Source organism: Macadamia integrifolia, chromosome 1, assembly GCF_013358625.1.
Source record: "Macadamia integrifolia cultivar HAES 741 chromosome 1, SCU_Mint_v3, whole genome shotgun sequence".
NCBI classification, from domain to species: Eukaryota; Viridiplantae; Streptophyta; class Magnoliopsida; order Proteales; family Proteaceae; genus Macadamia; species Macadamia integrifolia.
In genome coordinates, this window is record NC_056557.1 from 5,479,668 (window position 1) to 5,497,544 (window position 17,877).

General features: G+C 38.9%; 2 protein-coding genes across 2 annotated transcripts; both read right to left on the minus strand.

Annotated features, from left to right (window-relative positions):
• Positions 1 to 1,731: 1,731 nt before the first annotated feature.
• Positions 1,732 to 2,405, minus strand: LOC122091727. The gene has a single exon (XM_042662233.1). It carries the CDS (start codon positions 2,328 to 2,330, stop codon positions 1,884 to 1,886), a length of 447 nt encoding a protein of 148 aa, XP_042518167.1. The 5' UTR covers positions 2,331 to 2,405; the 3' UTR covers positions 1,732 to 1,883.
• A 10,258-nt stretch (positions 2,406 to 12,663) lies between these two features.
• LOC122075312 lies at positions 12,664 to 13,411 on the minus strand. The gene has a single exon (XM_042640303.1). The coding sequence runs from the start codon at positions 13,302 to 13,304 to the stop codon at positions 12,876 to 12,878; it is 429 nt and encodes a 142-aa protein (XP_042496237.1). The 5' UTR covers positions 13,305 to 13,411; the 3' UTR covers positions 12,664 to 12,875.
• Positions 13,412 to 17,877: the final 4,466 nt, after the last annotated feature.

The window sequence follows — 17,877 nt, forward strand, 5'->3', positions numbered from 1 at the left end:
TTGTTTCTCTCTCCCCTCCTTACTTTATCTTCAACTCTTTCTTTTCATCTGTTCTAGTCACAATCGATCTCCAACTCTCTCTCTTTCGTTTCCTACTTTATCTCCCTTACTTTATGCTCAAGACTATCCAAATTTCAAAAAGAAGGTCCACAATTTTATTAGGGAAGTCTTATTTTGTTAATTATTAATTAACAACAATTAGTTAGTTAGGTCTTGTTTTTTTAGAGCTACTTTAGGAAACCTCCAACAATAGGGATCTCTAAGATTTGTGTTTTTCTCACTCCTTGCTCGTCATAATAAAATATCACAACTGATAACAAATACCTCCCCCACGATTTAACTACGGTGAAGGATAGTTAAGTGTTATCCACTTTGTCAATTAATTGTACATGTAGATAGTATATATATATATATATATGTCTTATTTTTAATTAAAAAAGTCAATGTTAGGGTTAATATTATAATCAGAAAAAAAAAATTCAAATTATGGTCCAATGGTGAAATGGTAAATCAGGGTTCAGAGGCAAAAACCCTAAAATTATTCTACAGTGTAGTTACATTTAATGGATGATTTTTAGTACTTACCAAGTACTGATGCTCCCTCAATGGTCCAGTATCCTCACTTTAAGTCACCCTGACCCTACAATGGTCAAAAGACAAAAATACCCCTAAGTCAGATCTCAGTTATTACAACACTGATTGCTTCTAGGTCCTATTTGTCTCTTACTACTGGTGTTGTTCTATCTTACGATTCATGGTATCGCCAGGTAGTGGGTGCTCTTCAGTATATTACAATCACTCGCCCTGACCTTGGTTTTGTGGTAAATCATGTGGCCCATTTCATGCATCAGCCGACTGATGCTCATGTACGATTGTGAAACGAACATTTCGGTTTCTTAAGCACACCCTTATAGATAGTTTCTTTTGTCCTCCCAGTGATTTCTCTCTTACCACATACTCTGACATTGATTGGGCAGGTTGCCTTGTGGATCGAAAATCCACCATTGGTTATAGTATTTTTCTCGGTTCGCATCTTCTCTCCTGGTGCCCCCGTAAGCAACGCACCGCCTCTCGCTCCTCTATGGTAGTGGAATACCGTGTTGTGGCCTCTGTTGCTATAGAATAGTACGGTTGCGCTCCTTACTTACTAAGCTTGGTATTTTTCTTAGCATGCTCCGGTTGTCAGGTGCGACAACATTGGTGCCACATATCTAACTGTCAATCCAATGCCTCATGCCCGTACCAAGCATATCGAGGTAGACTTTCACTTTGTTCATGGTTGCTTCTCATAAACTGGTTGTGCGTTATGTCTCTAAAGTTGATCACTTAGCTGATATAGTTATGAAGGGGCTGTTTCCACAACGCTTCAACTATCTTCATTCCAAGCTCACCGCCGGCTTTCCTCTATTGGGCTTGCGGGGGCCTGATAGAGATATGACTCCATACGTCACACCACACACTAGCACAACCCATGGACCAGTTGTCTCCAGTTCATATTTTGTAACATAGTTTGTTACTTACGGTTATCTGTCTTTAACCTGTATTTAGTTCTTGATTAAATTCTTGGTTTACTTATATGAGCCAACATAAAACATGTAATACATTGGTTAATATAGTAATGATAGGAAACACTTTCAAAAATGTTCTTTTAACGATGATAGCTGATATTCATTAGTATGTAGCAATCCACAAACCCACAGTAAAACAGAAAGTCATGAGTGAAATCCAATGTAAAGATAAAACCTGCACCCTTCTAGTTTTAAATGGTACATTACATCAATTGTTATTAGGACACGAAGTGATAAGGAAGGAAACAAAGGTACATAAATAAGTAAACACATAAAGCTGATAACTAGTCACTACTAAGGGAAGTCGCGTATTAATTAATTTGCTGCACCATTTTGTTGGAGATAAGCCTTCTTTTCTTCTTCATTCATAAAAGAGATAATGGGGAAGGACTTGCCGACCCCCATGGATGATTTGAAGGAGATCTTGTTGCCATCAATGTACATTTCCGCTATGGGAACCCACACCATCATCTGCTTAGCCTTGCAACCCGTCATCTTCTTCATCCTCCCCTTCTCCACATATGCCGTTGTCTCGGCGGCATAGCTGTTCTTGGTGTTGGTCGCCACATTAAAATGCTCATAAGCTGCCTTGCATTTCCACCACACGAAACCTGTGGCTCTCACCCTCCCACATTCCACCAGCTCTCCAATGGGAAGGACACCGCTAGGGAATCCAAGTTCTTTCATCAGCTCTGCTGAAAATCGTTCACAAGCTTCCTTTCCTCGTACAATTTCAGCCCCTGCTCTCTCATCTGTAGCCATGTTGAATCAATTGATTGAGTGGTCACCCTTGCCAAGTGATAGATGGAATGTTGAAAGAAATGGAAGAACTCTAGTTGTGATGAAGGATGAGAAACAAAGGCATTGGTATTTATAGAGAACTAGAACTAACTCTGCTTTCAATTGTCTTTGACTTGCAGTAATATTTAATTTGTATATATCTCTTCCCACAGGCTAATTTTGACCGCTACATGTGCGAGAGCAAGACCTTCTAGGATATGGTGATAGAGAAGTAATCCCCACATGCCAATTTTGAATGGGAACGATGGTTCCAATAACATTTAGGGGCCAAGTCAAGAGCTTACATCTTGGTTGGACTTGGCATATTCTGTTAAGGTATGTCTATTGAGATTATAATAAGGGCTGGCAACTGAGACTCGGTCACCTGTTTACCCACCTCACCGGCCAAACGTCTTAAATGTCAGACCGGAATTCATATAATTGAGCTACTCATATTGGAATAAATTGACATCGACCTCAATTAACCCGATTCTTTGCTTACTGAGTCTAAATGAGGGTGACATTAAGAGTTCGGCTGACTATGATCGAGTGACCGAGTCCAAACAATTGCTGAACGATTCTTAATTATTTCAATCTGAATTCATGGAGACCAATTCTATATCTGATTCCAAGTCATAAACTTTCCACGGACTCTATTATAGATACTTCATTTTGTCAATTTGGAGGGCGCTTTACTACAATTGTTTAAATTTTTTTGGATGTCCAATTTATTACATTTAATCAAAATCTAGTCTTTGGTGTGAATACGACACTAGTTTACTATCATTTCACTAGAAAATAGTTTTATGATGCATTTTTGGCTTAATTTGTGATGTATCTTCATATCATTGGATGATATTCCAAAACATTTTTCAATATATGAATCATCAAAATCCAATGATCAGATGTTTAGAAATAGCCGCCCAAATATCAACCAAGAAAGAAAAAAAATAAATCCACCAAATCGGACCAGTGAAGGCTTGCTAAGTGACAAAGCCCTTGGTGACACCAACAAGGAGGCTTGGAGGCACCACTAGACGTCTCTGATGCTACTGTTCAGAAAATTTCAAAAATGCCACTCTTGAAATACTGCAAATAGGGCCTTGGCCTGATTTGAACACTATTTCAGAATCCAAAGAAAAATGATGGGAGAAGAGAGAGAAAATATGAGAGAAACCCTAAAATAAAAAAGACACGCGAACATATTTGTTGAAGGGCAGTTTTCTGTATAGTGAAAAAAAAAAAAAAAAAAAAAAAAAGTTTTTCTTTCACCGTGACTGAAAATGGGAGAATCCAGATGTGACCCTTGTCTCTCCCTATCTCTTTTCATATTATCCGTGGTCGTGATGTATTTACAGTTGCCTTAGGAAAACTTGGTTTGTTTTTGAAAAAAAAAAAAAAGCACATAAATATCATCACACGAAGCATGTAAAGTTTAAATATTAACCTATACTTACTACCATTTAAAGCAAGTAGGGTTTACCACTATCATCACATCTCATGTCCTTGGGCATCCTCAAAATAGTATATGATCATATAGTGTTTAGGGGGAATCCCTTACTGCGTCTCTTCTAGAATACCGTAGTATTAAGTGTTTAGTTGATGATTTTCTTTAACAAATATACCACTAATATTAAATATTAATTTCGTACAAAGAAAAGGTCAAAGAAGGAAAACCAGAAAACAATGGCTGCAAGGAAATCTCTTAGAAATTAATTGTTGCCATTTTTATTTAAGAAAATTTCTATTCAGCAAATGAATAACCAATGCTAAACTTCTGGTTACATTGTACTAATGTATGTAACACAGCTTATTGAGTAATTATATGGCTATTTACCAACATAGAAAATAGCTAAATCTTGTTTAGAACAGCTTCAATTTGTAATCCATGATATTTAAAAAATGGGTAATTGACAGCGTAACCCCCTAGAGAATGTCATTATTAGAGACAAATCCCCTGTTTAATACCAAATTGTGTTCACACTCCCTGCTGTCAGTCTCTATTACAAAATATACCTCAAATGCTGACATCGGCTACTTCTTTTTTTCCTAAACACCGAAGTGCACTTCAAAATGATGAAGTACCTATTATACCCTCACTTACACACATCCCCTAACCCCAAATTGACTGAACTGTTGACTCCCAAACGTCAGTTCTCATGACTTAACTCTCATTGATTGGTAGAAGAACTTCTTCGTGGCTACAGACCAGTGGCGACCGAGCGACTATAAACCGGCATTGTGCGACTACAAACCGGTGGCGAGTGGCAACGGGAGGAAGTCTATGGTTACAGGTGTGTTCTTCTTTGCCGAACACTAACCACTCCTTCTTCTCTGCCGGGCCCTAACCCCTTCTTCTTCTTCACCGAACCCTAACCCCTTCTTCTTCTCTGCAAGAGAATTGGGTTTGCTCTCAGCATTCTCTATAGGAGAAATAGGGTATCTTCTGAGTATGCGAGATTTGGGTTGGTTCTTCACCAAATCGAGGCAGGTAAGTGTTTGAGAATAAGGTATTTGTGAGTATGAGTGCATGTGTTAGAAATCCCATCCTATGATTGTTAAGTGATCCGATGCTACCCATTTCCATTCTTTAATTTTTGTTTTGCAATTTTGTTATTGCTTCTTCATTACAATTGTTAAGTGACCCGGTGCTACCCATTTCAATTCTTTAATTTTTGTTTTGCATTTTGCATTTTGTGATTGCTTCTTCTGCATTTTGTGATGCTTTTTGTTTTGCATTAGGGTTCTGTTGCAGCATCAATTTTCTTATGTAGTAGTATTCATGTTTCCTATAGTTTGTTGATAAGAGAAATATTTTGGATTATTTTTCTTGGGCATATAATTGCTTCAATATGCTACGCTAACCCCTTTTTGAGCATAAGATTATTGATAAAGATGAGTATAGTTATTTTGACTTCTTGTGCGACATATACAGTACAGTGTTGGCACACATTCTAGATGGAAAGTCTATCAAATTTACTTGTCAAGCTATGCTACCTAGTGATAGGGATAAGATAGATATATGGAATGATGAATCTCTAATGCAAGTGTTGTCCATTTTTTAAGAGTTTGGATCATCAGAGTGTATGTTTCGAATGTTAAAGAGTTTGACAATGGTTTTGGTAGTCATACCATTAATTACTACCTGTTCAAAGTGATTGGTAGAGACATCCCAAGAAGAAGACACAAAAATGAAGTACAACTTCCTACTATTGGTAATGCACCAGTTATTGATCTTGAAAGTGGTACCAATAGATTGCCAAAGAAGACAGTTTGGAGGGGTGGTGCTTCAGGTATTAATATAGGCAGAAGTGATGGTAAATCTTCTAAGGCAATCAAGGTGAGTAGTGGTGCATCCAATCTCAGTTCAAGTGGAGATGGTAGTGGCAACAATAGTTTGTTAAATTCAAATCGTAATGAGAAAGGAAAATCTATTATAGAGGTGGTAGACGAGGTAGAGGAGGTTGAGAATGATGTGGTTACTACGTATTCAAGTGGAATTGATAGTAGTATGTTTGAATCTGATGATGAAGAATGACAAATGCAAATTGATAATGGGTTTGCAGAACATAATAGTAAGAGTGGTAGTGAAAATGGGGTGAATAGAGAAGATGAGGATATTTTAGAAGAAGATGAAACAATTATTGGAAATGATGACTTATCAAATTACAATTCTGATGAGTTCCATACACCATAGATCTATAGGGTAAGAAGGACGGTTGATAATGAAGGATAACTGCATCTAGAAGGTAGATTCACCCGACGTTTTTTCACATTACCATCTGTAGGGATTTTATTTTTGATCAACCTCCACCCAAAAATAGCTTGACAGGGTAGGATTTGAGATTGGCATAGGAGAGAAAACCATCCAACCTTAGGCGATTTTTTCCTAACCGTATCCCATGCTGATTTAATAGAAAACACACCAGAAGAGGTAGGCCGCCAATGACACACTTCCTACAAGTTAGGGATATAAATGCATTTTATTTCCTCAAAAAGGCTAGAAATCACCTTAGACTCCACCCTCGGAAGAGACTAGCAATTATTTGTATAAAATCAAAAACTTTAGCCCGCAGGGGATCTAGAGCCCTACCGTGCATTGTTCTTGAGACTGAAAAAAACTCCAGACCTTCTTGAGACCTGGCCAAATCGATGACGAAATATGACCATTTCTCAGAGAGCCATCCGCCATAAGAAATCAACCCCGGAAGAATGAACTCATCGACAAATTGCCATGCTTTATCTGCCTTGCCAACTTACATAAGCAGGCAAAGTTAGCATCCCTGAGCCTTCTGATTACCAACCCTCCTTAGCGTTTAGGCAAGCAAACATCCTCCCATTTAACCACTATTTTTTTACACGACTCCATATCACCTGACCAGATGAAGTTTTGCATCCATCCTTCGACCATTTTGATAAAGGAGTCAGGCCACCAATAAATTCCAAAGTTGTGAATCGGGATACTGGAAATAATCGATCTCACCAACTCAACCCTTCCAGCCATTGACAACAGCCTTCCCTTCCATCCAGCCAACCTATTTTTTATTTTACCCAGTAAGGGAAACATATAATCTTTTTTCACTCTCCCTTTAAATAATTCCACCCCCAAATATTTTGTGGGCAACCTGGCTGAAGGAATACCAAAAAAATCAGTAATAAATTATTTCCTGTGAGGGGCGACCTCACCAAAAATAGGCTACTCTTTTCAAGGATAAATTTCTGCCTAGAGAAGGCCTGATATTTAACCAAAAACTTCTGCAAATTTTTTACATACTTAGTAGAGGCATTCATAAAAATAAAAATGTCGTCTGCAAAAAGAAGATGAGAGGGAATAGACACACCACTAGGACCAGGCAACGGCTTCCAAAGCCCATCACGAGTCATTGACTTTAGGCCTCTACAGAGCACCTCTTTAGCAAAAATATAAAGGATGGGAGATATTGGGTTGCCTTAACGCAAGCCTCTACCCACTTCAAAGAAACTAACAAGACCATCGTTCAGTAATACAGAGACCCTGGAAGAAATCAACAAATGGTGAATCTATGAAATCCACCTCAAGGAAAACCCAAATCTTTCCAGAGTAACGAAAAGAAACTCCCATGAAAGAGAGTCATGAGCCTTTTGCACATCCAACTTCAAAGCCAATCCACCTCCCCTCACTATAGAATGCATAATATTTGCCAACTCTGGAGAAAGACTGATGTTTGATGAGATAATCTTCCCCTTCTAAAAAGCGCCCTATTCCTCTGAGATCAACCTGGGAAGCAGCCCCATCAAATGCGAAGACATAATCTTAGACAACACCTTATCAAAAAAATTACCCATATAAATTGGGTGAAATTTGTCCAAGGAGGAAGCACCCTCCACCTTTGGGATCAAGGTAATAAAGCAACTATTAATCCTTTTTGATAGATTACCTGCCATGAAAAAAGAGATAACTGCCCTGCAAAAGTTAACTTCCACAATATCCCAACTTTTCCTGAAAAACTTCCCAGGGAAGCCATCAAGACTAGGGGAGATCTTAGGATCTAAATCCCACACAGCCTGCTTGATTTTAGCCCAACTTGGAATGGAATCCAAAGTAGCAACATTTTCATCTACACCTTAGGACCGCACTCCAACAAATCCTGATGCACAGAAATTTTAGAAGCTTCATAAAACTTCTGGAAGAAACTGGAAATATAAGAGGCAATACCCTGCTGGTCATACACCCAAGACCCATCCTCTTTTTTTAAAGCAGTAATTTGGTTCCGAGCCTTTCTCATCTTCGCCTATAAATGAAAGAATTTCGAGTTCCCATCTCCCTCTTTCATCCACCTCAACTTTGCCTTTTCAGCCTACATCTTTTCTTGCATGTGACTAGTTGTGATTAAGGTTGTATTGGCATCTGCCTCTTTGTTGAATAAATCATCAAACATGCCCAAAGCATCAATCAGATCCTACACATTTTTTAAATCTAGCAAAGCCTTGTCTACCTCCCGATTAAAATTTGGGAAGGTTTCCCTTGCCCAAGATTTTAATTTTATTTTAACATGCTTCAGCTTCTGAGCTAGAATAAAAATGGCGTTATTCCCCACATTCACCTTCCAAGCATCATCCACCATAGACAAAAAATTATCGTTCTCCATCCAAAAATTATGAAAACAAATAGGAAAGTTTCTAGGTGTTTAGGCACACGTGAGAAGAGATCAAGAGAGGGGAATGATCTGAGCCTAAGCTCGGCAACACCCATTGCCCAATGTTTTTAAAAACATCAAACCATATCTCATTACGGAAGTTACAGTCTACAACAGCCGCTACATGACCCCTCCGATGATTGTTAGACCAAGTAAATTCCTTCCTTGAGAAGGGACGGGGAGTAACCTACAAACATCCACCATTGCCTGAAACTCAGCCACCGAACTAAAGTTAAAGCGACCAGGACCTCTCTTTTCATGAGACATCAAGGTGGCATTGAAGTCCCCTCTAACAGCCCAAGGCAAGCCCAATGCAACCTGAGAATCCAAGTTGAGCCACAACTGACGACGCTCAATCTTAAAGGAACTTGCATGAATAAAAGACATACCAACTTTCTCCCCAGCCTAATCCACCATAATAGAAATGTGTTGTCTCGACAGAGCAACAATCACAGGACGATTAAGGCCGAGCTTCCAAATTACCCATAGATTCAGCACTTTATCATGCCAAACATTATGAATAAAATCTACATCATACCCCATCTTGCTAAAAAATAAAGTAGGGAAGCTACTTGCTTGAACCATAGGTTCAACCAAACATAGAATATCCGGAGTAGAATCCTTCATTATTTGACTTAAGGCACTTCTCGCCGCCGCCTTCCTGACACCACGAATGTTTCAGAAGAGAACAATCATGGGGAAACTAATTTGAAGAGTGACTATTGTCAGGCTTTCTCGCCTGACCTCCCACTTTTTTCTTCTTCTTTGCTACCGCCATTGGCCCAGCCCCTTCCTTCTCTCTGGTTGTAACAACCCTTTCCACTACTGCAACCTCATGGACCACCGAAATAGCTCCTCTTGAAACATCCGCCACAGGGAGAGATGAAACAACATGCTCACCTCTATAGTCCAGCCCAACTTGCATGCTACCAGAGACGGCTCGAAGACCGCCATGAGCAGCGACCATCCTTGTAGAACGAGAGGAGTATCTAGCACCTGAAGCAGCCAGCATCATCAGCAATAGGGCGTTGTTCCTCTTCTTTCACGGGCAAACACAGGCTGGACCAGGTTTACACTTGGGTCGTGCTCCATGAACCCATCGTCAAGACCCAAGTCTGACCCCACCTGGGATCCACTATCCATTGAATCTTGGGAAATTTAATCCCCACCATTTCCCTCCTTTCCTATTTTGTTTGGACTCATAATAAGAGAGCCCAATCTAATTTGAATTCCTCCTTCATTTAACGGCTCCATATTTGGAATGTTTCTAGAAATAGGAATATCTTGATTAAATATATCGTTGAACTGAACAGGCTCTCTCTCCGAGTTCACCCCAGGTGAATCAACTCCATCTTCTACATAGACAGCCCCTGGGATACGACCATCCTTCTCCATTGCACTTTTCTTTTCATCATCCACTTTCTTTTGTTTACAGGAAACAACCAAGTGCCCAACTCTCTTACAATAACCATACAACCCAACATTATCCTCATAGAGAACTGTTTGGAAAAAATCATAAACCTGAGATGTACCTGGTTTGAATCTTTCAATCTAGACTTCTTCCACTCTAATAGCCGATTTAGAGATTATTTTCCCAAAGAAATTTGAGCAAAGTACCCTAGGATGCCTTGCCTTGTAAATTTATCCAAAGACACGGGTCTACCCACTACCTTCGCAATTGAAAGAAGCACGTTTTCGTGCCAATATTCTAAAGGAAGATTAGGCAGACGAATCCAGACTAACTTCATAAGGGTTTGTTTTTCATGGATATTGAAATCTGATTTCCAGTGTTGGAATGGGATCACCTGCTCACCTACCCTCAAAGGTGTCCTCCTCCAAACCGCAGCTTTGTCTCCCTCACACTGGAACTGGAATATCACATATCCCTTTCCCAGAGGATGCATGACCACGCCTTGTCTCAAATTCCATTTTTCGCGAGCCTCATCTCGCAATGCATCCAGGGAAATCAGACGAAAGTTTACTCGACCAATTAAAGTATAACGAAAGTTTTGCCTCTTCGCTTCATAATCCTATTAAGGGATAATGATTTGCCGGATGTTGCCTACCTGAATCGGTTCTGGTAAAGAATTGATTGCAGGCCATGAAGAAACCCCCACAACCCTTGCTTAAGAACGCTTGGGGGCTGCAACATCTAGCATCCTGCTAGGATTAGGAACGGCTGGATCAGGATCCAGAGCCTCCCTTCCACCGCCATCATCTTCCTCTTCCTCCACCACCAACCTGCCCTCCAAATAGCCAAACACTCTCTCTCCTTCGCTCATGTTTTTTTAAAATCTCATTGGTCGAACAAGTGCATTCAAAAGAGCATTCTTTACCAAGAAGTCATTCCCAAATTTCTTCAGTTCATTCACCAGAAAATTTTATAACCATTCTTCACTAACATCCAAATATTGTAGCCCATCAACTTCAAATATGTTTCCGTCCTAATGCACCCAAAAGAATAATTTGTTCCATCAAATATTAGTCCCTTGTTATTACTATAACTACTATTACTATCAAAGGGGCCATTTTTCTTACTCAAACTGACCCAAGCTATTAAACTCATATTTTTTTGGGTAACCTAGCGCACTCTGATGCCACTTGTGAATCCCAGGTGCACTGTGATGCAGTGGTTCAAAAAAGTTGTTGCAGTCTTTAATTGAAAACCTAATAACGGAACTTCAGTTTCCAAAATTTCAAATTGGGCAAGGCGATCCCATAATTAACAATCACACAACGATATACCAACCTCACACCACAATTTGGTTGGGTCTACCAGGTAGTGTCCCATAATTTGGTTGGGTCTACCAGATAGTGTCCTACCACTCTGCACAGCATGCACTTCAAATATTTGTTGAAAATAAATGTGAAACAATGGCACCAGATTTACGTGGTTTGACCAAAGTGCCTACATCCACGGAGGAATACCCGTATAGGGTTTCGTATTTGTCCAATACATTACCCAAGTTTCAGTCGCTACAATGACTTAGGAAGACCAATGCATGCTTCGGTTCGTGCTACAATACGAACATGGGCAGCAACTCCAATCCCTAGAAAAGTACCCACTTACTAGGTTTATAAAATTTAAATATAGATATTCAAATCACACCAATTACATCAACTCAAGGTTTCTCAATAGGAAACGATAACACAGAATAAAAAATAGGGATTTGAAACTATGTATTATCTCTTCCTGAGTAATACCACGACTATCCTATTGTATAGAGTCTCTGACATAGCATGCACCCACTCCAATGATCAACACTGCATAATAAATTGACCTTCAATAGTTGTTCATATACAATGCTCTCTGAAAGAAAGAAAGAAAAAAATTAAAAAAAAATAAAGTTTTCTCTGTACAATGACCAAGTAGAAGATGTTAAATTGTTCTTCTTTAATGAGCCTTTTTTTTTTGGTAGTCATTAATTATACATCAGTTTCAAGGTGTTTAACTCTCATAAATGTTCCAAAAAATGATGGATCTGTTTTTGTGGACTAACATAATGAGAAATGTTGACATCTCTAAGTCCCCGAATACCCATACCTACTTCCTGTTTAGGCTAGCAAACAAACTCTCGTGAATTTAGATATGCTTCATATGTACGATCATCTGATCGTACACGTGAGGATTCAACACATTTCTCACTTTATGTCATTACAAGAGTAAAGAGGGGTATATTTGGAAGCAAAAGAGATAGATGTTGGGTCCTAACATGTAGGGCCTTACTTGGAGCGGATCCAAATTCAACTCCCATCTAACTATAACAACTTTAGACTTCTCCAAAACAAATGAAATTCTTCATCCATCTTTCCATCACATTTAATTGATAAGGCCACCAATAAATAGAAAGACTATGAAATAGAGTGCTGGAAATCACAGACTTAACCAACTAAATCCTTCCGGCTTGAGATATGACCCTGTCCTTACATCCCAAGAATCTTACCTTAAAATTTTCAACTAGAGGAAGGATCTTGTTAACTCATTTGTTAAAGATGTCAGCTCCCAAGTAATTGGTAGGAAACCTACAAAGCTCTTTTAACTCAAAACTTTCTTGAACCTGAAATTTTCCCTAAGAACATCTTACTTTTCATTTGTATGTTGTTTGTTGTAGTGCACAAACCCACATGAAAGCACAAACTCAAAAGTGAAATCCAATGATAAACAAAAGATGAAGCCTGCGCCACTGGTTTTAAATAATAAAGTACATTCAGATATTATTGGGTCTTGAAGTGAGGATACTAGGATATAAAAAAGGAACTCAAATACATATAGCTAATAGGGTATGAATATGACAAGGACCATCAGGGAATGATCCTAACTAGTCACTAATGTTTAATTTGCTTCACCATTTTAGTGGAGATAAGCCTTCTTCTCTTCTTCGTTCATAAAAGATATGATGGGGAAGGACTTGCCGACTCCCATGGATGACTTGAAGGAGATCTTGTTTCCATCAATGTACATTTCCGCAATAGGAACCCACAGCATCATCTGCTTAGCCTTGCAACCAGTCATCTTCTTCATCCTCCCCTTCTCCACATAAGCCGTGGTCTCGGCGGCGTAGCTGTTCTTGGTGTTGGTAGCCACATTGAAATGCTCATAGGCGGCCTTGCATTTCCACCACACGAAACCCGTGGCTCTCACCCTCCCGCATTCCACCAGCTCTCCGGTGGGAAGTACACCACTAGGAAATCCAAGCTCTTTCATCAGCTCCACAGAAAATCGCTCACAAGCTTCCTTTCCTCGTACAATTTCAGCTCCTGCTCTTTCATCAGTAGCCATGATGGATCAATTGATGGATAGAAGGTTGAGGAATGCAGGAACTCTTGCTCTTAAATGTTTACTGATGTTAAAGAGTAATGTTGTTTGTGATGAAGTTTGAGAACGAAATGCATTGGTATTTATGGAGCCTCTGCTTTCAATTATCTTTGACTTGGAATAAGTATTTGATTGTATAGGCCAATTTTGACCGCCTACATATTGATGATTTCCAATGTTGGACTTGACATTTTCTACCTTGGAATTGGTATTTCACTCGTCTAATTTCAATGTTGCTAGCTCTGAAATAATATTCTATCAAGCTATGTCTAATGGTATCTTCATTAATAGGGTTGCCAACTGAGACCCGGTCACCTGTTCATATAATTGTTCTATTCAACTCGGAATAAAGTTCAAAAAAATAAAAAAATAAAAATAAAAATCTCAACTACTGATTTTTTGGATGTCCAAGATTAAACACTAACTATACTAAAAAATCCTTAATTTTATTTAAGCAATGGGCTTACATAAAAACAATTAGAAGTAACTCATAGGCTTGGGATGACCAATTATATAAATATTTTATTGGAAAAATTACCTAGATCCACTAGATAAGATAATTTATTACAAGATAAGAAGGTCTTAAGTTTATTTTACATTCATTAGTTTCAAGTTTAAAAATATTTACTTAATTCCCGAAGTTAATTATTGTTCATGGAACCCCAAGAAAAAGTAAAAGTAAATTTCCTAAAATAACCCTAATCTGACTTAACCTGCATAATTGTTGAGGTGGAATCACATTAATTGCGTCTCGAAAACTCTTACTCTGATAGTCTGATTTCTCTGATCAAATCTTCCAAATCCCAATCCGTGGAAAGAAGGACACGTTCCATGGCCTTTGGACAGCCAACATCTCATCAGAATGCAACCAAAAATTAAGAGGTGGGACCAGCTTTCTTCTAATTATTAACACCATCTCACTGTCACCTATAGAGAGGTATCTATCACCCGCTTACCTCATCGGCTTATGTTAGTCATATGTTACAGGAATAGGGGTGGAGCTCGGAGGGCGGGGACTGGAGTCACTAGACACCGAAACAAAAGAATCTCCGCCAATGAGATCTTTTATGTTCGTTATGAAAATTTAATCATTCGTACTTTGGACACGTGTGATGAGACAACTAATAATAAACATTGGTTCTCTATTCTACTTCTCAGTGTGTCCTCACTCTTCACTAGTCTTCGTTTCTTCCATTTGTTTATTTTCTTCGGCCCTAATTTTTGCGAAATGTAAAACCATGGATTTCTGCAACTCGAGCTTCAAATGCATTCTTCCTAATCGGTTAGTATTCACTTTCTTTTGATTTGTTACTCAGTCCTTCTTTCCTTGGATTGGAATTTAGAAAATTCGATTGGAGAAATCAGACTATCAAAGGGAAAGTTTTTGAGACACAATTAATGTGATTCCACCTCAACAATTATGCACGTTAAATAAGATTAGGGTTATTTTAGGAAATTTTCTTTTCCTTTTTCTTTGGTTCCATGAACAATAATTAACTTCGTAAATTAAGTAAAAAATTTTAAAGGGAAAAGGACAGGCATGCTAGCAGGATACCTAGGTATCCGGTATGCTAGCAAGCCTTGACTGTTGGATTAGAAGGGCCAAATCTACACCATTGATTTTATAATTGTATATAGAAATAGGGAAAAGGACAGGTATACTAGCAGGATACCGTGGTATCAGGAATGCTAGTTTATATGGACCATTGGATTAGAAGGTCAAATCTACACCGTTGGATACTTGTTGTCTTACCTAACCTACCCAGCCCCGACATTCTACCGTCATTCTTCTTCTCCCTCACTATTTCCGACGATCATACCTTTCCTCTCGGTCCCCGATGTCGTTTCCCTTCCAAAAAATTCCTCGATCCACCCGCTGCCTCTCTCTCTCTCTCTCTCTCTCTCTCTCTCTCTCTGTGCCAGAGAGGAAGGGATCAAATGGTTTGAGGTGGGAAAATCGGAAAATTTGCTACTGTTAGTTGCCGAATTCGGTGTTTCGATCAGAATATGGTCCGAGTTACAGATGAGCCTGCAACTGAAGCAGATAGATGGAGAAATTCCTTGTTGGGTGATCGCCATTAGATTTCCACTGTCGGCTCACTTATATGCCATTCTCCGGCAATATTGCCGGCAAACACCAGAAACTATAGGGAACTGGGAGGAGAACATAATTACATAGTGGATTCTCCACAAACGAATGAGAACATAATCCTTCGTTGATTACACAGTGGATTCTCCACAAATGAATGCTTTCTCGTATTCAATTTCATTGATTTGTCGGTCATTGTTGACGTCTCATATTCAAACGGTTCTAATGTTTCCTCATCTGTTATGATTTCGATTTCTTCAGAGGTTTTAGCTGACACCTCCATTTTCTTTTGTGGGTTTTCTGTCGAAGCTTTCTTTTTACCGCAAGGACGAGCATCTGTAAGTCTTGTAAAACCGACCAAATTTTTTTTTGGATTCGAAACTCTTAAGAGTGACATTTTAATGAGACTGATAAGAAAGGATTACCGAAGGGGACATAGTAGATTTCAGATCCTTTGAGAACGTATTCGTCATCAGATATTGGAGTAATGAGGTCATCGTCCATTGAATTTGGCCAGACAACTTTTTTTGTACCTTCTGCGATTAATTACTTTGCAAGTATGAACAGAGAACTCTAGAAGCTACTAGGTTTTCTAACCTTTTGTAAGACCAGGAAAATGAATCAGACATATCTTTTCCTCGTAAATCCGAGAGCCATTTCGTCACATCTTTAGACAATAATAACCAATAGATCGAAGAGAATCAATAGGAAGACAAAAAGTTCAGAACAGGAAGACAGAAGAGGTGAAGAAATACCTCATAGGTGAACGCCATTTAGATTGAAACGGCGCCGGAGACCGAGAGAAAGGGGAAACGTTTGATCACTGGAAATAATGAGGGGGCGTCGAGGCTGAGTAGGTTAGGTAAGACAACAAGTACCAACGATGTAGATTTGGCCCTTCTAATCCAATGGTCAAGGCTTACTAACATACCTGATACCTGGGTATCCTGCTAGCATGCCTATGCCTATCCCTCTCCCATAGAAATATATACAATTAAAATTCCTCACATATGTCCTACAAAAATACACCCGAGAGTTTTGACAAAAGACACTGTGATGCTCCCTGACTCTCTTTCTTTTTATCTCTCTCCCTTTTCAAACCCTCCTTTCTCTCTTCGCCTCTGTTCAGCAGCATCCGAATCTGAAGGTGATCTGAAACTAATAAGATCATGGCAACCACTACAGGTTCTTCTTCAAGGAAATCTGAAATTGATATGATCATAGCTGCTTCGAATCCAATCCCATTTATGGCATCGGTTTCGTCTTCTTCTGTCTACTATGGGGGAGGAGGGTTGTCTTTCTTTGCAACGCTTCAACCTTTCAATCCCACATGAATGTCGGTGGTGGGGATTTTGGGGTTTCCAATTTGGCTCTGGTACTGGGATTCAGTCTCCCTCCTTTCACCCCCTCAACAGCAACAACCCAATAAGTATTCAAGATGGGCAATAGAGAGATGAAGCCCTTACTAGTTTTTCCTCTAGAGGAGAACCTAAGGCCTTCTAGTGGTGGTGGGTTATTGGCGGTAGAGGGTCTGTCGGATCGTTTCTCTTTCCTGCAACCACCTCTATGGTAGAGGATCTCTTCTTCCTGTTCTTTCTTCCTCCTCTACTCCTCTCTCTTCTTCTTCTCTGTTTGTCTCTTTGCCAGCAAGTACCCACATATGAAGGGAAATGATTTCAATTTTGGCCCGAAATCTGACCCATTACACCGCTGAGGGACCAAAAACACCGCTGGATCTGAATTTGAAAGTGACGTTGCAAATGTATTTAATTTCCCAACAAAAATAGAACAGTATGATTGAAAGTTTACCAGTGTATTTTAGCAGATTCTGATCACTTTCCCCTATAAAGTTATATGCACATCCAATGATTGAAATTATATTAATTAAATCCAATGGTTCTCAACTCGCTAGCATACTTGACACCTGGGTATCCTGCTAGCATTCCTATCCCTCTCCCATTTTTAATCTTGAATCAAATGAATATAAAATAAACTTTAGACCTTCTTATCTTGTAATAAATTATCTTATCTATTGGATCTAGGTAATTTCCCCTAATTTATAAAGTTTGAATGTTGTGCAGAAAAATGTGATACATGAAAAAGACCTTGGTGTAGTATATCAGAAAAAATTTTGGGCAGAGCTTAATTGAGTTATGTCAAGTTTTATACCTCTATCTTAGTATATCATAAACTTTTTCCAAATAAGTCTTTTTATTTTCTATGATGATATGTATTTTATTTTAAAAAGAAAAAATCATTCATACCATAATTATTCATCCTGAGGACTAGTTTGATGACATTCCACTTAGAAAAGCATTTGTATGTAACGTAATATTTTCAATGTATTAACAAATCATGGTTTAAGGGTACTAAATTGAAATAGAATTACACACATAGGCCTTGCCCTAGAGATTTCCAATGCTCAGTGGAGTTAATGCCTAAGGGTTG